The sequence below is a fragment of the Tetrao urogallus genome (assembly GCF_951394365.1).
Source record: "Tetrao urogallus genome assembly, chromosome: 2".
NCBI classification, from domain to species: domain Eukaryota; kingdom Metazoa; phylum Chordata; class Aves; order Galliformes; family Phasianidae; genus Tetrao; species Tetrao urogallus.
This window is the reverse complement of record NC_136814.1, coordinates 21,213,590-21,241,259: the sequence shown is the minus strand read 5'-3', so window position 1 is coordinate 21,241,259 and position 27,670 is coordinate 21,213,590. Positions and strand designations below refer to the sequence as shown.

Below are 27,670 nucleotides of genomic sequence, written 5' to 3'. Positions count from 1 at the left end.
ATATGCTTAAGAGAAATGCATTTTCTTGTAAGACCTGTGTTATATACTGCTTGTCTTTGTTCTCTTGGAGATTGTGAAGATTTTTGCTGTAATTTTTGTTATTGTCCTATTCTCTGTTTCAAAATAAAGTTTAAAAAAAAAAAAAATCCCTACAAATATTCTCTGAATGCAGTATTGTATATGTATACGTATACATGTGGGTGAAATCATTCTTTACCATTACATGTCACTTATAAAGCTTACAGCGTACAACTTGATTGGAGCAAAGCTGCTGGTACAGCTGGTGTGTTAGATTCATTTTGCCCCCCTCCAAAGCTGTCATTTAATGTAGGAAAGCTAAGCTTTATATGTGAATTTTGTACTCTGCACTTAATAAACATGCATGCATTCATATACAGACTGGATGTTTTCATATTACCCAAGCATTATACACAAGACTATTGGCTTACAGTGAAATCTTGTCAGCATATGAAATTAAAATGTTAGCACTGACAGCTGAGTTGCACTATTCTGATGTAGTGGTTTCTCCTTTTGTTTTGAAGGAGGTCTATGGAGAAAAAGTATGGCTGAGACCTGAAGCAGGGCTGTCCAAAAAGTCAGCTCCTCCAGGGTAGTGCAAAGATTAATTACTTTATTCTCAGATGATTAGTATTGATTCCCAGGACACGAGCTGGGGGCCAAGCAAGTCTGAAGGATCCAACTTCAAAGAAAGTAGAGTCGCTGTAAGAAAGTGATTTTAATTTTCACCTTCCTTCTCCACACAGCTCTGAGCTACTTTCTCAAAAGAGATTAATCCTAGAAGGAGGCTGCAGTTCGTGCAGAGCATCAGATGCACCAGCCTCGTGTGGTAAGTCAATGCTAAGTTTCACTTGTATTTGGTTAGAACTGTATTCCTCTATGAAAGTACTTCTATGAAAGCTGTAGGCTTATATTCCCAATTAGTGTTGCAATTTAAACACCCCCACAGCTGGAAGAGCTGGAAGGGAACAATCAGCAAATTATTATTGCCCTAAAGTTCATTCTTTGGCAGACACTTAGTTTTTCTTGAAAGAAAAGAAACTTTACCAGGTATGTGGGAGATGTGAAGGTGTCGTGACTGTGAGTCAAAGCCATTCTCCAGAGAACATGCTTTCTTTGTTTCTATAGCTGAGGGGTGCTGTATGTATCCAAAACTAACAAGTGGGATACACATTCAGAAACTGGACTTTGCATGGTTAAAATCACAGGTAATGAATACTCCGTTTCCTATGCTAAGAAGGCTTCTTAGGGCTTGCTGCATTTCCTCCTTTCTGCCTTTGACAATGGACTTACCTCATCTGACCCTGTTCTGAATTAGTATTTCTATCTTTGCTTAGACAACATCTTTCAGAAGTCAAAGCAATAATATCCTGGACTTTGTATAATAAAGTACTTCAGCAGTCATATCAGTAAAAAATAGGTGAAATGTGGGCAATGTTTAGACATGGTTTCTGATTAATGAGATAGTGCCTGCTGAATATCAGGTAATGTCAGTATTTAGCCTCTAGGGTGCTGACTTTTAATCAGAGGGGAGAATCCTGAAATTGTTGGATCAGGTATAATAGGGACTGCACCACACATGTGGTCCTTATTCTTTTACTGGTTCTGGTGCCAAGAGAAAAGACATTAAAATGTTATGCTCCCCTTCCTATGTTTGTACATACTGATATTCTCCGTTATTTCCTTGGAAAATAGATCAGTTTCCTCAGAATAATTCGTCAGCTAATTCAGTACAACTTCCAGGTGCAGGAAGAAACCTGCTGGGGTGAGAATGGCTTGCCCTTGGCTTACTAATCAGCTCCATGCACTTCAGTTTGTATATCTTGTGCTTCTAGAGTGCAGCTGAAATTCACTTAGGGGTCTATTGCTAAAAGCCTTCAATTCACGTGGAAGCTAATGCTTAAAGCCTAAAGCTTCTATGCTTTTTCCTCTTATATTTGCTCAAAAAAAGTATCAAAAGGGTAGAGGAGCCCTCAGAGACTTAGCTTGACAAAGCCTCCCAGCCCTGACAGCTGATAGTGGAGATATGGAGATCCAGCAGCTTTTGGGAAGCGAAGAGTCTGGGGTGACTTTGCTCCAACATACTTCATCTGCTCTGCCATGGACTGTGAGGGTCTTGCTAGAGTAGCAGAATGAGTATGATTCACGTGATGGGGTGTAACGTAGATGTATGAAAAAGAATCATTTTGCTCCAGATGACTGTATTTCCTTTAAGACCTTTAACTTTTGAAATTTGACCGCAGTATTTGAACTTTATCTTCATCTGCAGACACTTCTGCAGTGTTTTGTCTACTGTTCAGTCATTGCTTTCTTGGGAAGGAGGAGTTTTAATCTGCAGAGCATTGGCATCCAATGAAGCTTGAAGTGCTGTTCCAGATCAGAGGCTTCTTGATGAAATCATCAGTGTTGCGGTGATATTTTGTCATGTAGTGGAATGAGAACAGTGAATCACACATTTCTTTGCAGGCTTCACAGAGCACTTTGGTCCTAGCGCTTGAAGCTGCTGGGCTTATGACAAGTTTTATTGCTAAACTTGATTACTTTTTCAGTCCACTCTCAAGTACTCCTGATCTTGAGCAGGCAGTGTTTGAATGGGATCCACTTCTCCCCTGGTACAGGAAGCAGTGACTCAGTACTCAAACACAGAGGCTTACTTTGGCAGGGAGCCTGTCCTGACTCTCACCTCAGCTCAACCACTCCAGTTCCCTTGTGACAAGGACTGGGGTGCTGCCAATTGCTGAAGAGATGGAAGTGATCTGGTGTCAGAGGACCAGGTCTTTTTTTTGTTTGTTTTTTTTAGCAACTACCTTTCTTTGCTACCTGTACTGCTATTATGCAGTTTCCCTGAGCAAAGCGGTGGTGTGGAGTGGTTCTCCCTGCACCTGAAGGTTATGAAGGAAGTGAGCAGTCCAAAAAAGATGGCTTTTGTAGATTTATGGAAGGTTACTGTAGTGTTTCCTTGTTTTTTACGAGCAGATCTTGTAGAGAGTGAATCATATGCTGGCAAGTGACACCTTCACAACAAGTTGTGTTAATGCAGACATTTTCCCAGACTGGGAGCAAAGCCTTAGAGCAAGACAGCAATGCAGGCTGGCCAGGACATGGTGGGGTGCTGCTCAGTAGCAGAGATCTCCACTGTACCTAGTGCTATTAGCTGTCAGTCAGCAAGGTGACCGTAATGGGAACAGGGTGGGCAGGGCTGTGCTGCTGTTGGCAGGGCTAGCAAAGGTTTATGGGGAGCATGCTGGAGTGAAATTATATGCTAGTCCTGATGTGTTGTATTTTCCTACCGCTTTGGTTTCCTGTGCTGGAAACCTTGCACGTTGTATTAGACTGAGATCAGGTAGAGCCTCATTAAGCAAACCCAACTAAATTAGCACTAATGATGTGTTGTGGTAGAGTTAGTGCAGGAGGCCCTGGACCTGGTCAAGGCCCTGGACCTGGTCAGGTGGAAATCAAAAGGCATTGCTGATGTTCTTCATTGCTAAAGCTGAAGCAGTTTGATGCTGTTGTGCTGTTCTGGTGCAGTGCAAAACAAACAAGAGTTTCCAGAAAGGGTTGTTTGGGGGAGTACTCCAAAGCAGCATACCCTCAAATCTTCCTTTCATAGCTTGCTTTTTTTTTCTTTTCTTTTCTTTTTTTTAAGATCTACTTTACATTTTTATTTTACCAGCTTTTATGATCACAGTGATTTATACATAAAGTTATCACTCTTTGTGGTTACGCAAACCACTCCTGCAAACTTGCCATTAACATATTACCATGGTGACATCCTTATCACCATTTAACCTTGCAGTTCATTACTAAGCAAATCCCATTCCAGTGTGATTTCCAGGTCAGGACAAAAAGCCCAAATAAATGAGTCTTATCTTCCTCTTCAGGCACTGAGTTTTTCCAGGAAATGGCCTGAGTTTTGCACATCTATCATGCAGTTATGTCAGGCAAACTTTCCAGACCCCATTCTTTTGTTTCCATAGGATCACAGAATCACCAAGTTTGGAAAAAACCTCCAAAATTATGTAGTCCAACTGTCCATCTACCACTACTAACCCTAAAACCATGTCCCTTTGTACAACATCTGAATGTTTCTTGAGCACTTCCAGTGAGGGTGACTCCACCACCTCCCTGGGCAGCCTGTTCCAGCACCTGACCACTCCTCTCCCAGCAACTGCAATGGGCTTTGTGGATGCAGTGGGCAACAGGGGTTCATGTTGTTCTTAGCAGAGAGAGCAGCTCCCCCTTTTCTTAGTTTAGGGCTCCCTGCACGCTTGTGGGAAAACTTCCAGGAAGCAGTGCTGATCCTAATATCACCTTGCTGCTATGGTGCAATTAAGAGCCATTAATTTTCCTTCTGTTGGTTGTGTAATAGCACTGCAGGGTGTTCTGAATGCTGTGTGTGAATGAGTCTGCAATTGGAAATAATGAAGGTTAGAACCTTCTTGCATGGCTTAATGATCAAATTAGTTCGTTTGACCCAGAAAGCAACTGCGGTGGCACCAAGCTCTGTGTTAGGAAAAGGACCACAGGTTAAGAGTGCTGCTCAGCCCTGTTACTTGAAGAAGGGACCGCAGTGCCCTCTGAGAGGCTCTGAGGCGTGGATGCCGCTGGTAGGCAGGGTCCTGTTTGGCTCTGGCTGACAGCCTTTCTCCAGTCCTCCTGACACCAGCCTCCAGCTGAGATGCCGACAGAAGGGCAGGGGTCACAGGGGACGCCAGCTCCTGCGGGAGGCCGTTAGCAGAAGGCTGGCATAGACCCAGGGCTGCTGAGAGCCTTCGTGGAGTGGACAGGGCGCGGCACGGCTCACCCCAGCCTCTGGGTGGCTGAGGGGACAGCTCTCCTCGCTCGCTTGGCGCCACCTACTGGGCTTAGTTGGCGCGTGGGATTTCTGTCATTAGGCAGCTAGTTCGGGGCGCAGTCGGGCTGGGCACGGCTCTCTGAGGGGCCGCGGGGCCAGGCAGCCCTGGGGCGGGAGGCTCGGGTGTCAATCCTGTCGCAGCCCCCGGGCACGGTACCCGGACCGCCGGGGGGCGCCATCGTCGCGGCCGCGCCGGGCAGCATCTCCGCCAATTGTTTCTTCGCCCGTCTCCTGGCCCCGCCCTTCTTTGTTGCGGCCGCCAATAGGAGCGCGCTGAAGGCGGGCGGCAGGCCCGTAGCGTGGTAACGGCGGGGCGGCATGGAGCGGCGAGCCCGCAGAGCGGCCGGAGCGCCCGGGCCGTGGGGCTCAGGGTATCGCGCGGGGGGCGGGTAGCCGCCGTTAGGGCCGGGGCCTCGGCGCGCGCGAGCGCACGTTTATACCCATCTCTATTGATAGAGGGGGGCGGCGGGGCCCGGTCGCCCCCCGCCCGGGGCATGGCGGCGGGGCCATGACGGGAGCGGCGGGCGGCGGCGGCCCCCGCCGGGCGTCGGCTGCGGCCAAGGGCGGGGGCCGCTCCCGGAGCGCTCAGCCGCGGGCGGTGGGCAGCAGCAGCGGCGGCGGCTCGGAGGAGGAGGAGCAGCGGGACGGCGGGGTGCTGTTCCTTGTCAACAAGAGCGGCTTCCCGCTGGACGGGCAGACCTGGGAGCGGATGTGGGGGCACGTGGAGCGGGTGCACCCCGACGGCAGCGCCGTGGCCGCCGCCATCCGCAGCGCCGCCTGCCTGGCCCGGGTAAGGCTGCGGGGCGGTGGGAAGGGACTGCGCGGACCTCCTGCGACCCGGACCCGCTGCGGCGGGTCCGTGCCCGCTGCCGAGCTGCCTCGGCGCCCGGTGGCCGGAGAGGGTGGGCCCTGGGCCGGCGGGACGGTGCGCGCAGACCGTAATGAATGACGAGCCCCGGGATCGAGTCTGCCGGCTTTGTCCGCGCTGGGTAACGGAGCGCTCGCTCTGTGCACGGCGGCCTCCTGCTCCTAATGGGGTGCGGTGAGGCGAGGGAAGGCAGTTCCACGCGGGCTGCCCGCAGCGAGCCGGGACCTGGCGTTCCGGGCATGGGGCGGTCGCTGGCCGCGCTGCGCCGTTCGGAGCATCGGCCCTCGCGCTGCAGCGGCCGTGCTGTCTGTGGAGGCGTCGCTGCTTAGAAATAGCGATGCAGGGTCAAGGTTTCCCGTTGCTCTACTCCCGAATCCTACTTGCTTTATAAATACGCGATCCACAGCGCTGTGTCTCTGCTCGGCAGCCCTGACTTCCCCACTTGTACGCACAGAGCTGGCTGCTGCTGTGCTGGCGGGCTGGGACCGGTCCTCTGGAGGGCTGTGCTTTGAGGAGTAGGACAATGCTAGGCAGCAAATGCCACGACATAATGACAGTCCTGGCAGGAGTTTCCCTGGCCTGAGCCTGGTGTAAAGTGTAACCAGAGGAAACGGAGGGGCTCTTTGCAGATAGACAAGAATAGGGATGGGAGCTACAGCTCTTCTTCTGTCCCCTCTCGTTTTCCACCACTGCCTGTGCCACATCTCTGTAGGTACTTCTAGAAACCAGGGATGAACCTGTGGTTAGGAAGCTGGGAACTGTGGAATTTTTCATGCTGCCTGGTCCTTGAGAGTGTACGGCACCTTCTGGGGTGTGCTCAGTCCTTTGTGCTTCCAGTGGCGTTAAGCAGGAGCTGCATGCTGCTCAGAAACATGCAGGGATTGAGCTCTAAGCAGGTGGAGCTCTGCCCACTGACCTAGGACACAGCTGGCCCAGATCAGCTTGCCTGGCTGTGGTGCGACCAATGTGGGCCAGGTGCCTGCATAGCCACATTTGTGCCTGGGACTGGCCCAAGATGCAGAGCAGTCCAGAGCCCTTTGTGCTGCAAGCTCTTATGGTGCTGTGGTGATCTTGTTCCACATGTACCTCACGCACATGTGTGAAAGACATTGACATGGAAGGTTTCAGCACCAAAAGCTCAGGCCTGGCCCAGGCCAGCCAGCCCTGATAATTGGGATGCCTGCACTGCGTGTAGCGAGGGCTGTGAGTCCCAGCACCCATCCTGTCCCCAGCAGCTGGGGGGCCTAAAGGCTCTTCAGCAGTCCAGCTCCGGTAGTTTTGGTGAGGGCCACCCCACTGCCTTGATGTGTTGTGCATGTGCAGTGCAGGCAGGTTTTTATCTTGAAGGAGGGTCTGTATGGGATTGAGAGCAGCAGCAGTTACATCTGGAAACCTTCATTCACTTTTTTTTTTTTTTTTTTTTTTTTTTTTTACTATTTCTGCTCTTGAAACTTGAGCCCTGTCTCAGTGATTCATCCAAGCCAAAGGGGTAGGGGGTGGAAGGAATTTGTGAAACTGAAGAACTACCTCTAATGAAGAGTGTATGCCTGGAAATTTGTACTAAGAAATGCTCACCATCCCCACTCATGACTTGTTGTGGCAGCAGAGCTGTCTGCGTGGTTACCATATCTCTTGCTGCACTGAGGAAGCTAGCAGCACACTGGAGCCACAGCCGTCTGTCTGCTTCCCACTTAAAACACATTTTTGTGTGTCAATAGTGTGAGTCTCTTCCTATCCCTTTTCCAAGGCCTGTGTACTGTCTGACAGTAGTAGCAAGCTGAATGTGGGTGCTGATTTCCTTGGCAGGTGCTTGTCACAAAGCAAACAGTGAGCAGCTCACTCAGAGCGGAGGTGGGAGCCTGGGCAGCCAGGTCCATGAGAGGGAGGCTCCACCTGTTTTTATAGATGCTGACCCCTTGTTTTGCAGCCTTGCCTCTGCATTAGCTGGGAGATGACAAGGAGCTGCCCCTTCCCTGTGTTGCTGTGGGCTGAGGAGCCACATAGCTGTGGGGATCAGATGTGGATTGAGGGCCTGGCTTCTGATGGTGCTTTGGCACCAGCTGATGCCTTAGGGGATTTCTGAAAAAATCCCATTATGGTACAGTCTCTATCTCTAAGTGTCTTAATACCATTAGCTATCTGGTGCCCTCAGATGGCCTTTTGGCCCTACCGATCCCTGCCTGGCAAGTGCTGGGATTGTGTTTCTGTGAGGAGCATGTGTGTGCAGGCTGCACAGGCACAGGTCCTGTCCTGTCCCCACGCTGCGGGGTGTGGGCAGTCCCTGTCACAAGTGGGATGGCTTTGTCCTGTGCCTGAGTTCACTAAGGTGGGAGTCATGTGCTGCAAAGCTGCACGGTGTTAAGTGGCTTCATCTGTCTTAGTCAGCCTACTGTGAGGAGTGGTAGCTGGCTGACCTCTTCTTCTTCTTTCTGTGCCCAGCCCTCGGTTCCGCCCGTGCCCAATTACAAGCTCTCCATGTCCATCCCTGAATGGCTGCAGGCAATACAGACCTACATGAAGATGCTGCAGTATCCTCTGCACAGTGCGTACTCTTGCAAAGAAGGCTGATGTGTCCAGCATGGAGCACTGCCTCATGGGTTAGCAGGGTTTACTGGAGCTGGTCACAAGGGCTGAGGATCATCGGGGGTGAAGGGACAACTCTCAGCACTGCTACAGACTTCTTGAGCCTTTTCTGAGGAGCGTAATGAGCCACAGCAAAGCAGGAGCCATGGGAGGGAGGGAGGGAGGGAGAGATTTTGCAGCATGCATCTGCATTCTAGCCCTGCAGCCTGCCCCTGGGACAGCTGTATTAAGAGAGGGGTAACAAGGAAGGGCCCTTTCCACATGTCTCAACTGCTTGGAGTTTTCTTTGGAGTGGCATACATCAACCTGGCCTCCCTGCTGCTTTGTCACTGCCCTGTGCCTGATAGCCAACCCTTCCCCACACTGACAGATAATGCTGGGGGAAGCTGCTGGCCTGGATGCTGACTTGGCTGCTCTTTTCTGTTTGCTTTTTTTCTAAACTCTCCCTCTGTGTGTGTGTGCGCTCTGGGGGAAGCAGTGAAGATGAGGAATGAATGTGAAGTCCTGGTAAGGATTAGGAAGGGATCTGGGTGGCAGCTGGAGGAGCATCCAAAAATAGCAGGGCAGAGGTTGGGATCAAAGCCTGGACAGCAGCTGCAGGGCAGGCACTGCTGTGCAGCCCCCCTTGGGCAGAGATTGCTACAGGGAGGAGGGCTGCACAGAAGGGGAGGCCATGTCACACAGCTCAAAAAAACACCATCTTTTCCTCCAGTGGTTTTGAAGTGCTGCACTTTGCTATGGAGGAGGAACAAGTCTCAGAGGTTGGGTTTGGCTCTGTGTTCAAAAAGGCTTCAAAGTGTGCTGGGACTGGGGAGCAGGATCCTGGCTTCCTTTGAGGGCTGAAGGAGGTTGTATGTTTTCAGAGCACTCTGTGAAAGGGTCTCATGAATTAAGTTTCAAAAATGGGTGGGAGGGAAGAAAGTTTTTTTTTGTTTGTTTGTTTTCCTGGAAGTCTCTGAACTCTAATTAATGTCAGTTCTGAGCATCCTGATGCAAGCTGAAGATTTGTATAGCCATGGTCACACAGCCAGCAGCTGTGCTGGTTCTACCGTGCTGGGGTTTGGTTGGTGGGTGGCTGTCCTCTGGCATCCTTCATGATGAGCTCTCATGTGCTCGTGGTGTTAACTTTGGTTCTTGAGTTGCACTTAGGTGGCTAGTTCCATTTTAAGTGCATTGTATATTTTAGGGAGTGATTTATATTTCCTAAGTGTAAATAGATGTATTGCCATGCAGTTGATTTACAGGCTGACTGAGTTAAAACATACAAAAGGAAATTAGTTCTTTGAAACAGTGGATTATGTTGTTTGGTTTGGGCTCTTGCTTGAAGGGGAGACTTTTTTCAAACTATAACCCATTTTTTTTCAAATGCAACCCAGCGGCAAATGGGAGCTAGAGGAAAAGAGAATTCACATCTCCCAAATGCCAAGCGTGTCGTATTAGACAAGTGACCTTTTTGCTCAGTTCTCCATCTAATGCTGATTAATATGTCATGAATTGTGATTTTATTGTTTGTCTGTTTAAGTTGCTTTCCTTAACATACAAAATTCAGATACAATCACACGGGAACTCAGTTCTTCGAGATCAGAAAATCCAGACCTCTAAGTGGGTAAGTGTCTTTGGAGCTGGTATATTGCCATGCTCCCCCATACGTACTGAGGGCACTCAGCTGATGCAAAGCAATGTACTGGTGTGGGAGCTCTCTAGTGCCACTGTCTGTCCCGGCACAGCCATGGCTGTGTGTCACTACCTTTGCAAGGAGAGTCCCAGCTTGCTGCCTTCTGGGACAAGGATCCATAGCAAGCCAGCAAGGGGGAGGGCTGAACTTGCTCAGTATCCATGCTGTAGCTGGCCAAGCTTGAATGTGCAGGGCTGGGAAAATTCAATTCTTGTTTGTTGGTGTTGGGCTGGGAGGGCTGGGCTGTTTTTATGGAAACTATATAAGTCTTGTTATTCTGGTTTGCACTATAATACCATTGCTGATGGTAGGAAGAGATCAACTGTGCACGTTGCTGCAAAAATCTTCATGTTGTTGTGGGCTCAGTTATTTCACCTTTGAGGATCGCAAGGGATAGCTCAAGTCATGGTCTTGGTTCTCCCTTTGCTGGTCCTCTTGTCATTCCTTCCACCTGGTGTGGATGACAGTGAGTTGCATAACACGAATATGAACATGTGTGCAGGGAGTGTGGCAACAGAGTTGGGACCTCTTGCATGTAAGAGCTGTATCACGGTTACGACAGATCTTTGAAAGGACCCAGTAACTTGGCAGATTGGGGTGGGCGGTGATGTTGACAACGTTGTGCCTTTTTAATAGGGCAAAATTTAGACAAGCAGAATGTAATGACTCCTGTAGGCTGTCCCGTCTAGCTCTCCTCAGCTGTCTGTCACTAATAGTGTGTTGCTGTAAATTTCTTTTCCCATCACAGCTCTAGACTTCAAGTTTTCATCTTGCTGGCAGCAATCTTTCCCACTTCCTTTCTCTATGTAATTTCACTGTACTGGTGGAACTTGTTTAGAAGAAATCTTGTGCTTTGAATGATGAATGGGTTTATAGACTCTTAAACCAGTTTTCAGGCTGGTCATTCATTTTTAAAGTTGTCCCATTACTTTTATCCAAGGAAGTGGAGAATGAGATGAACTCACTACTTTAAATGGCTGTGTTCTCTTGGGCTTGATGATAGTCTGGCTTATGAGGATGGTGCTTTTTCTTTAAAGTGAATCAGCGTGGAGGCATAATCAGGGCTCTGGATCCTCTTCTAAGTGGTCTCATTTCCTCCATTTATCTGCCTTTAATGTTTGGGGGCTTGGGTACTCCTGTTTGGCTTCTCTCCTTGTTGCAGTGACTTCTGAGCAATCTAATTTGTGGTGACAGGATTTCAGAAGAGCTACAGCGAGGGCCTCTGGAAATGGTCTGGCTAGTAGGAGCTGGTTTGCCAGGCACAGTTGTCTTCCTTTCTCTTCCATTAGACTTGCACAGTGTGAGCTGCTAAGCCTGCACTGGTTTGCTCCTTGACATAGTGGACAGGGGTAGGCCTGGCACAGGATGTGTGTAGGATCCCTCACTTGCTTTTGAAATAAGGCAGGAGCCTGCTGACAAAGCAAGGTTTGTATTTGCAAGTGGATCTGGCAAAATGCTGCACTATCCATTTCTACCAACTCTTGGAAACTGAGACTGTTACCAGAGTCGTGATTTATTGCTGCTGAGCATATTGTTTATTTCCTATTGTAAAGGCTCAGGCTAATGAAAGTATTACGAGACCTCTGGCAGCCTGACTTCATGAGAGTGGTGGCTGGACACAAAGAAGTAGAGCGCTAGGTAGAAACGATGAATATTCATAAATTCACGTGAAAGTGTCCTAAAGCAGCTGGAGCATATTAATGAGCATTTCTGTTATGGAGGGAGGACTATTATGGAGATTTACTGTCAGCATCAATGCAGTACATGAGAGAATAAAAATGTCTGGCTGGGCTTAGGAAGGAGAGCATAAATTATCCATAGGAACACGTAACGTTAAGCAATGCAGGCTTGATACAACTCTGCCTTTATAATCCCTTTTATGAAGAAGTCAGTCAGCTATCAACTTGCATCTAGACTGCCTGGCGCCCTGTGAATTTGTCTGGACTCAAACAGCGCTTCTGAAAATGTTAGATTGTGCTGGTATGGCTTTGTAAGGGGTGGGAGAGATGTGATCCTGAAAGCTGTGTGTTGTTCCTATTGTATTGGCAGCGTGTGTGTGAAACTGGACCTTACCTTGCCTGGGTTTGCTGTACTTGTACAGAACCCAGATTTACAGGTGTAGTATGGATGTTCCTGACCCAGGGCAATGTCCTTGGTTTAGGTTTTGTGGTGTGCCCTTTTTTATTGGGGAAGTAAAGGACACTCAGTGGAGTTCTGCTGATACCTGGTAGGTGTGAGAGTGAGGCTGGGATATTTGTGTTTCAGGCACTTACTGATAGGACTGGTTTTCTTTTTTTTCATCCAGGATTATACTGGCAGAACTTACATTACAGCTTCTGTTTGTACAACTCTGATTTAAAAATTGGTTGTTCTTTAGTCATCACTCTTTAAAGCTCCCAAGAACGGATCATGTAAGAGCTCCAGAAAAACAAAATTTCCAGATATTTAATGAAGTCTATGAATGTTAATTCAGTGCTAACACACTTTTATTACTGGCTGTACAACAGGCGATAAACCCTCTGCAGGCTTCTGTTCTAGGATACAGATGTGAGCCACAATGTGGAGCAAGCATCTCTGCTCTGCAGAGAGTAATGGGGACAGTGTAGGGAGGTGTGATATTGCAGTGTTCCCTTCATTCAGTGTCCTGTTGGTCACTGTAACTCCAGCTGAAGCAATAAGATAAAATAAAATAAAAAAGCAATGGATTGTGGGTGCTTTGAGAAATGACAGAGATGCCTCTGGGATGTGAAGGTAGAGCCATTCTGTGGCAGCAGACAGTCGATGGCAAGAGGAGTCAATAGGAGCAGACACATGGAATCTATGTAACCAAATAGTAAGGAGGAGAAAAACCACAATACTGTTTCAACACACCATATTATTAAGAAACCCTGATGGGGCTGCAAGGGAAAACGGGCTCATCCCATTTCCAAACAATAGACTGCAAAGGCTTTTAAACATCTGCTTCTTTCTCATACTGCTATAGTCAGCATGTGGGAGAAGTCCTTTTGCCATTGACACAAAATGGTGGTGAGAAGATCCTTGAGAATGGTGGCTGCACTGCTTTATATCTGTTTACTCCTGTTTGTACTTTTCACTTCTCTTTTTGCTTTGTTTGGGAAGAGTAAACCTGTCAGGAGCCTCTGAGAAGCCAAGAAGAGGGAGGTTCAGTGGGCCTTGTGCAAGTCCTGATGCCTGGAGAAAGAGAATTTAGTAGGAAATATGTGGGAGGATTTTATTATGAGATTTACTGACATCTGTAGAAACCTTGGCGAGGAAAAATGGTTCAGTGCTCCTTAGCATGTTCATCTCTGAATGAGTGTGGTGGGCCCCTGCTGGTGAGGTCCTCTAGCACTGGGCGTGCTAACAGGTTTGAAGCTTTTTCTAACCTGTATGTGAGATAGGAAGGGTGGTTAAGAGCCAGGGAACAAAAGGCATTTGTGTTTCACGTGTCGTGCCTGCAGTCATGTCAATGGAAAGCATTCTAAAATGGCAGGCACTAGTCCTCAGTGCAGAAACCAAGGGTGATAATTCGAATGGGCACCTAAAAACACTGAAATAGATTGGAGTCAATTTACAAGGAGATATTGCCATGGACCTGGAGGGAGAAGCATGCAGCCTGTTCGTGTTAGCTGTGCTTATCAGGGGCAGAAGTGTTAACTGTGGTCTGGGACAGATACCTGCCTGGCAGATTTTAGGTAATGGTGTAAACACAGCAAAGAGGGAAGTTATATTGTGCTAGTTCCCAGCTGCCCAATATGAGATTGCAAGTACCGCACTGGAGAATTGTGGGTATGGAATCTGTTGAGATGACTGGAAGGATTTAAAAGCGTCTGGGACATGATAAAGCTGTAAGGCAACATGAATTTAATTTGACACATTTTATCTCTATGAGATTGTAAAGGCTTTTGTGTGTAAGGGAGGAGTTGCAGAAGTGATCTCTTTAGTATGGCTGTTGGTAGCTTCCACGTAAGGCAGGGGCATCCAGCCTAAATAAAACGATTCTGACACAGGGACCCAAGCTGGACAAAAGCTGCAGTCAGGAAGTGGCATGCGGACAACAGCTTGTTCTTGGTCTGGCAGAGCTTGTCAGTTGAGGTGTGCAGTAACTGTCCTAGGTCAATCGTGTTTTTCAATTAATGGTGTGGATAAGACTAATTGTTTGCTAATTAATATGCTTTGCACTTCAAGCTGAACAAAGTGACAAGACTTTGTAAGATTGAACTGGGATTCAGAGTGGTTTTGGAGAGTAGGAGTGGATTGGAACAAACAGGTGGTATTTTAGTAAGGACAGTTGCAGAGTGTGGTTTTGGGAATCTTCAACTGTGAGGATACATGGCGGAGAAGGAGAGGCTGGTTTTGCAGAGAAGGATCTGATTTTAGGTATTTATTTTTAAAGACATTCAATGTGAGTCAGCAGGGCCAACAACACACTGAGTTGGGTTGCAAAAATATAGTTGGGTTGAAAAGATAATTAGTGTTTGTATTGGAGTGGTGGGATCAAGTAAAGGGCTACAAGTGAAAAGAGAACAAAAGGAAAGCAAGAAACGTTGCCCAAGGTCTAGAAAACATGACTTATGGCAAAGCTTGGGGAGGGAGGGCTATAATAATAATAGTAAATGTGGGTTTACTTTGTCATGTTTGCAAAGGAGAGGTTGATTACAGTCTTATGTATGTATAAATGTTGCAAAAGGAGAGTTAATAAATGGTCTCCATGTCCACCGTGGATAGCAGAAATAGCTTCTCATTTAAATTGCAAAAATAAAGATTTAGTTTAAACATTAGGGGAGCTTCTTAGATATGAGGTTAAGCATAGGATGGATTTACTGGTGGCTTCCCAAGCCTTTGAGAACCCAGTTCAAAGTAGGTTGGAAAATTATCAGTGAGGAGCGATTTGGGTTTGGCTTGTGCTACCTTGGGGCAGAGTGGTGGCTTAGGGATTTTCTGAAGACTGTCTCCAATGCAAATGGAGTTTTTGAGTCTGTGGTTTAACTTAGGCTTGTTAAGAGAGGCAGAGAGGCTCTGGGTGGTTGTTGAACTGGGTCATCCACAAACTCTGTGGCCTGTGTTGCAAATGTGAAGGAAAAAAAAAACTTTGAGTACTGCCCAGGATTGGGCAGGACAGGGTGGTGTTGTTGGATGCGGAGATGCTCAGCTGGCTTTCTGTGCTCCATGAACTCACGGAAGTACTGAGCACCCTCTTGTTCCACACTCAGGTGAGACTTGGGCTCGTTCTGCCCAGGAGCTGCCTGGTGGAGCAAGGCTGAGCCTGTGAGTTTGGAGAGCCACGTCTGCAGCATGGCCCCTGGGCCCATCAGCCAACAGCTGGCCCTGGGCTTCCCACCTGGGCTTGTCCTTGCAGGGATGGCTGTGGTTCCTGTGTCCTGATGCTGAAAGCAGGAGCTGGACAAGAGGGCTTGCTATGCTCCCTACCAAGCTGAATTAGCCTCCATAGATGCTATGTAAAGGAATGGGAGAGCAGCTGCTAGCCTGAGTGGGCAGCCAAAATATAGCAGTGTGACTTTGTTTTTGTTTTTTTTTTTTAAGCAAGCAAAATGCCTCTGCTGGTCAATTTAAATCTATCTTAATAATTGCATAGCATCTTGAAGGGCTGTACTTGCAAGCAGAGCATATGTTAAATAGAACTCAGTATTTAAGTACCGTGGATATTGCTGTGACAGATATATTGGGGCTAATTTGGCTGCTTATTTAGGCCGATTACTTTGAAGCCTCCCTCCCTGGCTGGGGAATCATTAACATTATATATGTATAAGCTGACAACTTGACTTGATGGCAGGGAGCTTGTGCAGGCAGCTGTTAGGAGAGCCAGTGCTGCATGCTGTGGTGAGGTGGTGACCCCAAGCCCAGCAGCCGCAGGAATTGCCTTGCATTGCTGTGGGAGGATGAAGGGGCCCCATTGTGTCCCTGCCAGACCTGCTGCTTGGTGCTGGGGCTCCTGTCACTGATTGTGAGCGTGGTGGAGGCAGGCAGGCTGGCCCTGCTGTGCCTGCTGTACGGCAAGCAGCACGTAAAGAGCAGTTGTTTACAAATGAGGAGATAATTTCTAGCCTGGAATCCCCGTGACAGGCAGTAATAGCAGCGGAAGCTGCGCTGCCATTTACACTGAATACAAGGTTTAGAATGCATGAGATGGCTGAATTGGGAAGTGGGAAAATAGATTAATGGCTTGAGATGCATATTCTCATCATCTTCTCTGGTAGAAATATTTCTCTTTTTATGAAGCTCTCCTCAGAGAGGATTAGAGGAGACTTCAAAATAGAAGTCATCCTTTGTTTTGGCTTTTAGCATTGTCTTGCTGCAATTGAATATCACTTTTCTCCCTCCTGGTAATTTTTTTAAAGAGTCCAGATTGTAACTAAATTTCATGGGCTTGCCATCCCTGGGATGTACTGTTTCTTGCACTCCTGTAAGGAAATCCTGCATTTGGGGCAGCCCAGAGGAGCTGGGGAGCAGTAGGAAGGTAACTTGGCTTGCAGTGTGAGTTATCTGTGCTGGCAGAGCTTCTGCAGAGCAGATTCAGTAAAACACCTGAAATTCCAGCCTGCATCTATAGCCATCAGCTCAAAAAGGGACATAATCACTGAGGGGATCAGCTTGGTTTCAGGCATGTTCTGCAGCGCAGAGGGGATTTTGGTGCACAGGGAGCTCCTGATTGGCAGCCCTACATGTGGGATGACCTGATGCAATGCAGGAGGCTGCTGTTCTTCCAGCACTTCCAACGACAGCTGTCACCTGCTCACAAGGTGCTGCTGTGGTCATTGTATCCACCCAGCAGGAAGCCATGTCCTCTGCATCCCCTGAGGCCCCTCCAGCCCCAGGGACCTGTGCAGTGGCCCAGACAGAGCTCCCCAGGAACATCAGAGCACATCTAGCCTGCAGAGATCAGAAATGAGGATGTCTGGTTCCAAGAGTAAGAGAGAACTTTGTTCCAACCATAAAAACTAAAAGCTTTTTGTCTCTGTTCTAGGTTGATGGAAACAGCAAGAGAAATGACCAGGGAGTCCTTACCTATCAAATGCCTTGAAGCAGTCATCCTGGGGATGTATCCTTTCACGTGTCTGTCACTTCTTACTCTGCAGCGCTGTTGAATTTATCAGCTGTCCTGGAGGGTGTCTGAGATGTGCACAGCCAAAGGTGAGTGTACACATTTCGAGGGCTGTCTGTGCTGTAGATTGGTGAGCTGTTGAGATGTGTTAGGAAGAACTGGGGAGGCTGTGTGCTGTTCACAAGCATTAGCTGGTGTTACAGCAGCCATGCTGCCTTTGCCTCCTGCCCCAGTAATTTGTGTAACATCAGGATCTGACCAACAGTGCCCACAAGTGTCTGTCTGTACAATCCCTGCTTTGTTTAGTCGTTTGTTGCCTGTTGCTGTTGAAGCTTGTTAACACATGAGAAACATAGGTTCTGCGCTGTGTTTGTGTAATGTTTGCATACTGAAGTTGTGTTCACTTTTTGTTTCTCAGTCCACAGCTGTGGTTTGTGCAGAAACAGGTGTATACTATAGTTAAATGTTTATGCTCTACCTTAATGTAATGGATATTTCCTACTCAGGTTCAGAAAATAACAAGGGTATTTTTATTTGGAGACTGACTCGCTTTCTAACTCCCTTGTTCTCTCACTAATAAACTAAAACTTGTTTGTCCCCAGATGCTGGAAAAGGGCAAGACAGGCCTACAGGTACAGCTGTGCACTGGATAAACCTCAGCACAGCTGATCAAATTTGATTTCAAACAAAGAAAACCGAATCCCAATGCAGAGCGGCTCCTGACGTGTCTTTGCTGCGTTCTGCTTGCTGCTGCTGCCCCCTCTCGTGGCAGAAGAAATTGGCATGTGTTGTAGTGCCCGGTGCTGGCGAGGGGGTGTCTGAGAGCTGCCCCCCTGTGTGCTGCTGCCTCCTCCTGCCTTGGCAGGGCCTGCTGGCGGCTTGGGAGTCCTGAGTGCTTGGTGGCAGCAGGTGGCTCGCACTGACACCAATGTGTGTAGGCCTGTTGTGTTTACCCATGTGTCAGGACTCTATTTTGTATTATTTGGAGAACGAAGTGGGGAGGAAATCCCCAGGAGGAGCTGATGCTGCTCTGCAGTACTGGTAAGTGTCTGTGTGTCTTCTGGTGCTGTATTTCTAGTACTGAACCACATAGCATTCAAACAGAGAGTGAGAACACTGGTGACATAAAGATGACCTACGAGTCATGGTAACCTAAGAGTGTGTTGGATAGTTGAAAAGTTTTGACCATTTTATTTTTGATTTCTGAAAAAGCCTTTTTTTCCAAAGTATTTCACCTGCTTTCCTTTTTTTTTTTTTTTTTTTTTTTTTTTTTTTTTTGTGGGGGCAAAACAATTGAAAGCTCTGATTGTGCTATTTTGTATCATTTCAAGTTTCTTTGGGGATGGATTTTAAAACTTTGAATAAATGTTTCTGTGTCAAGACAGTACTTACTTCCAAAATGTGTATGGAAGGCTTTTAGTTGAGGTTGCCTCATGAGAAGGCTTAGCGGGGAGAGTGGGACAGGGCTTTCTTTTCCTTTGGTTTCCAGTTCCTGCACTGGAAATCCATTGCGTAAGAACAGGGGCTGCCTTCTGGGGTGGTTGTCTAGTAACGTGTTCGTTAATGGAAGCTAAAAGATACCAGCAAAATATTTAGATTTTATATTAAAGGCGAGGTGTGGGCACACAGAATATCAGTAGCAAGTAGATGGGCCTCCTGAGTGTGTGACTTTTGGAAGTGGCCCTTACAAAGCGTGGGTCGCTGCAGAACCTCATGGTGTGCTCCAGATGTGTTTCTGGAGCAGATCTCTGTAACAACATGACCTTGGCTGATTTTTTCCTCAGCTATGAGACTTTAATCTTCAGTGTCACCCTCTGGATGTGTCCTCGGTTAGGCAGCAGCTGTGGCATGCTTTCCAGGGTCAAGCAGCTTCCAAATGAGAGATGCTGTTGCCCTCTGTTCCCTTTTTTGAGCGTCACATCACTGACTTGCATCCTCCTGAGCTGAGCATCCTGGTGTGTGTGTATGTGTGTTAACCTCTGGTTCTCTTCTCTGTCTGTAGAAATAGGGTAATGCTGTGCTGACAGGCCTTGTCCTGTTGCTTGGCTACCAAAAGGAGCAAAGCCCGGCTTTGCTGACAGTGAGCCCTCAGTGTGAGCCTCCATTCAGAGCACAGCTTGTGCAGAGCAGCTTAGCAAGGTGTCATTTAACTGAACTGCTTGGTGGCTTGTGCAGTTGCCTTTTGCAGTATGGCTTCTTATAAAATACTTCAGCAGTCCCTCTTGGTGCAGAATTAAGTTTTGCATAATTATCATTGCACTGAATATTGAAGCTTTTTTTATCTGGCAGCAAGTAAAATACTGAGCTATTCTATATGCACACAGCAAGGGAGCAGCTGCTGTGAGATTACCAGAAGCTCATACAGATCTTCCAGCATTATAACAATTGCAGCAGTCTGTACAGATCTCCTCCGCATAGCTGTCTGAACTGGCTTTGTGTCTTGTTGCTTTCATGGACTGCTCAGCAGTGCCTGGCTGGAGGCATTCCTCCTGCTGCCCTCTCCAGGATCCTTCTGAGTTTAGCTGTAGATCAGCTGAGTAATTGTGTGTTCACTACATTCATTATGAGCAAGGATCAAAACTACTTGTGCTCAGGAAAGGGAGTAGTAAACCAAAAGGTGCCAAGGGAATTGTATCCAGTTGTTGAATTAAAATGTGGAGAGTGAGTACAGATTCTCAGTGGTCCACAGAGTGCTGTCTGTGACAGGTGAATCTAACTTATTCCCACTGACTGCAGTGTCCCTGTCGTGGTTCGTGCGAGCTAACCAGCAGACCTGTGCAGTGCATGAGACCTCCTGCTGTCTGATAATGTCATTAACGGGGAGGGCAGAGGTGCCCCAGGAGGAGAGATGATTTAATGGCTTTACACTCTGCTCATTTAATCATTGGGTGATGTTTATCTCTGCTGGAGTCCCTCTTGCCTTGCAGGCAAGGTCCTGGCTGGGAGTGAGTGCTTCAGTTAGGGGCAGATTTTCTTCCTGCCGTCACTGCAGGGTGCCTTGGGATATTGACATCCTCTCTGTCCCCTGGTTGCTTTCTGCAAGCTTGTCTGCAGCCTGACATGTTTTCTAACTGGAATAGAAGCAGGGAAGGCCTGCTGAAGAGCTGCAGCCCCTCTGGTAGCTGGGAGGAGCTCAGAGAGCTTGTCATGACTTCCATCTTCATGGCCTAACCTTAAATTAGTAGCTCAGGCTGCACCTGGGCATTAGAGAGCTGGCTCCCTGCTCAGTCAGCAGGGTCATGCAGACCAGGGATTTCAGTGCTGCATCAGCTGCAGGTTCCCATGAGCAGCCGTGTCTGGCCAGCCAGGCTGCCCTGCCCTCCTCCCTGGCACCTGGCTGCCCTGGCCTGTGCTTACTGTCTGAGCCTCCCTGCCTGTGGTCACATGGTACATGACAGTCACTCCCTTGGTTTGGACACCAGTGGGCTGGCACCCCGCAGACTGTTCCCTCGCCACCTGTTGAGCTGGCTGCGATTCCCAGCGGCTGTGGGAGGCTGTTGGTGATAGGCAACACAAGCTCGGGTAGCCATGGGAAGCCAGCTGCTGCGTAGATGGCATCAGCTGCTAAGGCCTATTTCCAGAAATGTCAGTGTCCAAAGCCTGGAGCCAAGGTGCTAGCACGTGGAAAGATCCCACTCAGATTATGTGTTTAAAAATAATAATAAAAAAAAAAAGCATTAGAGAAAACCCTTTCTAAATTTGCTCCTGGCAGATGAAGGAGAGTTCCTCTTCTGGCGAGGAGCTGCTCTGCACTCCTCGGCGGGGATCACCTATTTAGGGAATGATCTGTGACAGAGAGGAAGAATACTGGGATTTCTGTGGGACTTTTTTGGTAGTAGAGTTTACTAGGGAACAAATTAAAACGCGGAAGGGCCGACTATAAAGCATTGCTGGAGTCATCATGTGGGTATATAGATTTAAAAACAAAACACAAACATCCAGAATCTAGTTTCGCACCAGAGTTTTAAAACAGAGTCTGACTCAGATCATGCCTTAGCTCAGAATGTTCACAGAACCAAAGAATGGTTTGGGTTGGAAGGGACCTTAAAGTCCACCCAGTTCCAACGCCCAGCCATGGGCAGGGCTGCCCCCCCAGCTCAGCTGCCCAGGAACCCATCCAACCTGACTCTGAGTGCCTGCAGGGATGGGGCACCACAGCTTCTCTGGGCAGCTGTGCCAGGGCCTCACTGTCCTCCAAATAAAGAATTTCTATCTAAATTTCCCCTCTTAGTTTAAAGCCGTTCCCCCTTGTCCTATCTACATTCTCTGGTGGGGCTCCAGATGTTGTCTGTGTGCATTTTTGCAGCGGGGGTAGGAGGTGGTTACCCAGAAGGTGACAGATAGGTTTCCTGGGTGATCATCTGAGGAGATCAGCATCCCTCAATACTGATTTTTGGCTGTATAGCCGCATGGCTGGGCCCTGGGAAGCTGCTTTGACTTGCACCAGGACCAGATGTGGAGGGCACCGAGCTTTCCTCTCAGCTGCCTGTGCCCTCTCCTGCTCCGTGCTGTGTCAGCATCATGCTGTGCAATTTGCTCCCTGACTCTCCATCCTGCAGTAACAGGCCCAGCTCAGAAGTGTGATTGCAGCCATGGTGGCAGCGTGTCATTGCCTTTTGTTTGCTACAATACAGCTCTACTTGGGCAGAGCAGAAAGGAAAAGAACTAATAATGACACACGGGCGGAGGGGAAGCCCGTTTGCTGTGTATTTCATCTCGGGTGGGGACTCTCATTAAGCAGTCCCTTGGCAGAAGCAACCTGTATCTAAAGGTTAATTTCCACAGCAGTTGTTGCTGGATTGTTTGATGGCGGGTAATTTCCATCCTCAAAGGAGCCTTTTACTCCTACCCAGCATTTAATGAGATTAAATTGCAACTTCTGCAAGGCCTGGTGGCAGAAGTGTGTATGTGTGGCAGGCGGGTGCCACGCTTTGTGTGGGCTCAATAGAAGGGCGCTGGGGAGCGAGAGAAAACCCTTTCATCATGAAGGGAAAATAGTGGCGATGTTTGAATGCTTCATATGTGTTAATAAAAGATACTGCTTTTTCAGTTACACAGATTGATAAATACAATGGGCTTCTGTAAGAAACTGTCTGTAGGACAAGTTACTGTAACATGACTTTGATAGATGCAGGATGCTCCTTTTAAGGCCTGGAGCAAGGTGACCTCGATGAGATGACAGTGGGCTGAGTTTTCCAGTTGTCACAATTGCTGTGATAAAAATGTTTGAGTATGTGAAATTCAGCAAGTGTTGGGAGGATGATCTGCCCCAAATGTGCTGAAGTGTGCTGCAGCTGTTCCTCGTCACCGCACCTGCCCTGCCTGGGCCAGGAGGCCTTGTGGGCCTCAGTGCCTGGAGCTGGGGCTCAGCTGTCCAGGATTAGCAGCAGGGAGCAGTGCAGACTCAGCACTGATGAGGACCTGCTTGTGTGAGGGATTCTCTCTGTCCTTCCCCCTCTGTGAGGGTCACTGATGTCCTGAGGAAACCAGCTGGGCCAGCACGCAGCTCCCGTCTGAGATCACACATTGCTGTCAGAAAGCTTGGCCCTCAGCCATTTCCACTGGTGCATTTGGAACGGCCAGCCAGCAGTTCAGGGACAAATTCTGCTTTATAAAGGTTTGTTCGTGGCCATATGTGTCTGTGCTAATCTGGAAACAGTAATTGTCAACTCGGGAGCTTGTCTTTATCTCAGCAGCGTGTTACATATATAAAACTGGTCTTGTATCAGGAGTGGCCAGACTGAGGGTCATATTGAAAGACAGATCTGTAACCGTAGAAAGGATTCTGATCTGTTTGTACTGCTTAACGGCTGCAGAGATGTGTGAAAATGAAAATAAACAACCCGAGTCTTACCAAGTGTCAGTGGTTCCCTTTTGGTTTTGGTGTCAGATAAAGGAGCTCCCAGGGATTTGGGGTGGATGCTCTCCTCCAGCATACTGTGCTGAGCGCTGTCACTGTTGCTTTGTTTTTCTGTTCTTCCCCACAGGCGTGGTAGAGACAGGCCCTTTCCTGCCTCAACAATTGAGTCTTATTCTCCAAACAGTAAAACGGGCTTTAGTAATATTGACAGTTGCTGGGACACTCTGAGAATACACTTGTGTTTACGTGGGTTCTGGCAGTGAAAACTGTTGGAGGTCTCACAGCTGCAATGTGGTGCTCCCTTCTCAACCCCGTTTTCGCCTTGACTCAGTGCACAGATACCTAACAAATGGGCAGCCCTCTGTGGAACGATTCCCCATCAGCTTTAAAACCCACTTCTCAGGGAACTACTTTCATCATGTGGTGCTTGGGATTTACTGCAATGGCCGGTATGGATCACTGGGCATGAGCAGGCGCTCGGACCTAATGGACAAACCTCTGACTTACCGAACTCTGAGCGACCTCATCTTTGAATTTGAAGACTCCTATAAGAAGTACTTGCATTCAGTCAAAAAAGTCAAAATCGGATTATATGTTCCGCATGAGCCACACAGCTTTCAGCCCATTGAGTGGAAACAGCTGGTCCTCAACGTATCCAAAATGATGCGCACAGAAGTCAGGAAGGAGCTGGAGAAGTTTGCCAGAGATATGAGGATGAAGGTAGGTCTGGTGCCTGGTTTTAGTTACAGGATCTCTCCTTCAGCCTGGGAAATGCTGGAACCCCACACTCTCCCCTGGCTGTTGAGGAGTCAGCACTCAGATTGTTTTCTGCATGTTTTCTAGCTCTGGATGAGGGTGGCCAGAGGTGGCCATTGAAGCTGAAGCTATGGGGTTTCTGTACAGCTCCAAATCAGGCAGCTTTGGTGTTACATAAGGGCGGATGCCTGCAACACAGGGAAATGGGCCTTTCCTCTTTCCTTCTTTCCTTCTTTTCTGCTGAGAGGTGCAAGGCTGTAGAGGAGCATGATGGCAATCCCCGAGGTATGCGAGCACATGTTGAGGAGAGTCGCTTCTCCATGTAGGGCATGCTTCCCACTACCCGTGCTTCAGTCACGAGGTAGGTGAGGTGGGGAGGGAAGGAAAGCAAACCCTTGGCAAGATCAAGGGAAGCACAGGGAGAGAGGGCTGGCTGCCAGAGGGCTGCAGGGTTTGGCTGCCCTTGGGGCGAGGGGTGTCCCTGAGCACGCTGCCAGCACTGCTGTGGGCAAGAAGCCGGTCACAGCTAGGGCAGAAGGGGAGCTGGGGCCTCTCCAGCCTTCTGCTGGCAGCAGGAGCTGAGCAGGTGCATTGCTAAGTATGGGGCTGGCTCTTTTGGAGTGGTATGCAGGTTATTCTGGGTTCCCATACCCTTCCCTGCTGAGGAGTGGCTCATACATGGAAGCTATGTGCCTTTTTGGTAGGGGCTGCGGCAGCCTCCCTGCCCCCTGATGGAATACCGCTGCTGACGTTGGTGGCAGCAGGAGAGCCCTCTCCTGTGCTGCCAAGTAGGGCAAGAGGGGTGAGCGGTGCCCTCCCTCTGCCTCTGCTGCACATCTATCTTCGGGAGTCCCCTGAGGTTCCCACCGGTCCCGTGTCCTTCAGCTGTGCTGCAGCCAGGTGGGCCCAGTGAGCATCGCTGCTATCTCTGTCACTTGCTGCCTGGGGCACAGGAGGAGGAGGCAGCAATGAAAAACGCTGAAGCCAAAATGGTCTTGTCCTGGGCTTCAGAGAGACAGCGTGTGGGGCAGTAGCACTGATAAGATGCCTTGTACCCTGATGTCATCTTAGGCAAATATGCTTGGTTACATTGTAATGAATTTTTTTTTCCCTTCTTCTCTGTTCATACACTTCTAATACCATCTGGAGAGCAAATCACTTGAAACGGGCTCCAGTTAAAGAAGTCCATGCAGGTAGACAGCTTCCTGAACTTAGTGCTTGCTTCTGACAGAGGCACCAGCTCAGTGTTTGTACCAAGCCATGATACTGTGTCCTGTCCTCAAGGCCCAGACCACAGCCCTGTACACTTGCATTCAGTCAAAAAAGTCAAAACTGGGGGCTGAAAACCCTGCACTGAGCTCTGCCCTCGTGAGTATGGCTGTGCCTAATGCCACCTTGACCTCCTCTTAGTCAGCCACAAGATGACTTAATTCAGGGCTTGAGCCATTTAATTCAGAACACTTACATAGCAAGAGGTCTGATTCGGAGGATTGAATCTTGAAAACAGCCTGAAGTTCCTCTTAACCTGGGCAACATTTGAATGAACCCCAGGGGACTGAGGGCTTTGTGTGTGCCATCTGTGCTACTGCCTGAGGCCCTTCATTTAAGCTTTATTTTTTTATGGATTGTTGCCATCACAGAACGCTTCTCCCTTTCCTTCCCATCTCCTGCAGATTCTGAAGCCCTCAAGTGCCCATTCTCCCATGAAGGAGAGGTCGCGGGGTAAGTCGCTGTCCCCTCACCGAAGGCAGGCCAGCCCTCCGAGACGGCCGTTCAGAAGAGACAAATCGTGAGTACTCCTGTGCTGTCACTGCTGCCATCGCTGGCGTACGAAGTTGGGGGTGATGATATATTTATTATTTGACAGTGTACAAAACGTAGACGCTGGCATTTGTAGGAAAACTGTACCAGGATCTTGACTGCCCAAGAGGCTCTCCAGTCCAGCGGTGCTGCTTGTCCCAGCGCTGCTGTGGTTCCTGGCCCCTGATGGCTCCTCTGTATGGTGTCACTGGCAGCCCTGGTGACGCTTGTTTGGTTCAGCTCTACTGGGTGTTGGATGGCTGTGACAGTGGAGGTATGGGTTCCACCTTTTATTTTTTTTTCAGTTTTTATACAGTACATTTTTGGGAGAAACGAAGAACATATCTCGGGGTGCAGAAGGCCTTTGCAGGGAGGAAAGCAGTTTGATCATATTTTGGGGTGTTCAGACACATTTTAGAAACAGGAGAAGATCTCCCAGTGGTGTGGTGTGCTCAGCTATCACCGCTCCAAAAGAAGTTGCATTTCCTGTGAGCAGCACTGGTGTTGGGCTGCTATCCAGCTTAGAGGATTGTGGAAGAAGTCAGTCTTTCTCTTCTTGCCAAAGCCGGACTAGCCCTCCCATTGTAAACTTTTGATTCTAATTGGTTTAAAAAACCAGGCTACTTCATTCATGCTTCGTAGCTATTTGTTTTTCTGCGAGTGACTGGGGAGGAACGGACTGTGACTGCAAGCGATACCTCTAAATGGACAGGAGTGAGCTGCCAGGCCTTTTACAGCCACCAGCACACTCCATACCTTAGATGCGGAAGAGTCACGCTCAAGCTGCACTGCTTCGTGCCAGGAAGCTGACAACTGCGAAAGCCCACACGTCACCCACATTAGTCACACATTTATGATCGCCTCTTTTTAAATAGGCTCCCGGACTACTGTCTCAGCACTTATTTATTTATTTTAAAGTGGCTAACAAAGACATTAGGCTAACTTTCTAAAGATAACTTCCAGATAGTTTAGCAGCAGATGATTTCACAGCAGGCTTTTATTTTAACTTGTGAATTCATACTTGGTCCACGGTGCTGTGCTTTAGATGTCATCACTGCGTGCTCCTTGCTTAGTGTGTGAGTAATTACAGTCATGGAAGGCCCTGCTCCCCCCCAGCCTCATCTACTGGGTTCTTTTGGAGGGATGAGGTCTTCTCTGGGTTTCTCCTAATGCAGTGCAGAAGTGCAACGCAGGCATTGCAGCTTTATCTATGTTGTATGGTATTCTGAGCCAAACCCTCCATCTTATCTCATGGGGATCTTAGTGCTGGTGCTGAGAGCGGGAGTCTAAGAACAGCAAGAGATGCACTATATGAAGTTTCCAGTGTCCTTTCTTCCTCCCTCTCTTTAATTAAAGCCAGTCTGGATGGTTAGGCTTCTATAATTCTCTTCTGTTAAGTACTTACAAACTGAGACGTGTTTGCTTTTCTGTTGTGAGAATAGCTGAGAACCTGGAATGAACTAGCAAATCAAATGCTTCTATAAACTATACACTGCCAGGATTATTTAGGTTTAAGAATGCTGCTGCAGGAGCTTTTCCATTGCATGCTAAGTAGGGAGAGACTGATTGCTCAGTCTTGAAGTTTAATTTATTTGGAATTGTGAATATAGTAACAGCACGTGTTTAAGTGAGATAACTGAAGTGAATGGCTTGATAGTACCAATCTGTAAGATGCCTGGGAAGCGTAAGGTGTTCATCTCAGGCTTTCTGTTTGGCTGACTCTAGAATTTCATGCAGACTTAGGCAGTGGGAAGGAGAAGTCTGAGACTTACGTTACCATGTGAGAGTCCTTGCCCATGGACCCTCAGCAGTTTTCATGTTGCTGCAAAAGCCAGAGGATGGACAGCTTTTCTTCGCTGGTGGTGGGCTTTAATGGGAGCTTACTTGAGTAGCTCAGGTTATGCTCGTTTATGTAAGAAATTCAGCACGCTCGTGCTTGCAGCGAGAAAACTGGATGTAGTCAGCCTTAGTTTGGAGTAAGCTGTACCTGGCTCTGCTGGTGCTCTCTGCTCCTGTGCGGCAGTGCCAGATCGCTCTCCCCTCCTCTCCTTGTAGGCCTGCGGTGGTGGACAAGAAGGGAGACCTGGCTACGCTCAACGAGGTGGGCTACCAGCTCCGCATCTAACAAAGCCATAGGCTGGACAGAGGGCTTCCTCGGTGCTTCCCACTGCACTTTACCCTCACTCCATTGG

The 27,670-nt window shown here is 48.3% G+C and overlaps 1 protein-coding gene across 1 annotated transcript; it reads left to right on the top strand.

The window, feature by feature from the left end:
- Positions 1-5,381: 5,381 nt before the first annotated feature.
- VASH2 (vasohibin 2) lies at positions 5,382-27,603 on the top strand (the record flags this gene model as incomplete). Its single annotated transcript, XM_079549885.1, has 7 exons — positions 5,382-5,663; positions 8,181-8,269; positions 9,874-9,930; positions 16,985-17,059; positions 23,261-23,642; positions 25,352-25,467; positions 27,534-27,603. 7 exons carry the CDS (start codon positions 5,382-5,384, stop codon positions 27,601-27,603), a joined length of 1,071 nt encoding a protein of 356 aa, XP_079406011.1.
- Positions 27,604-27,670: the final 67 nt, after the last annotated feature.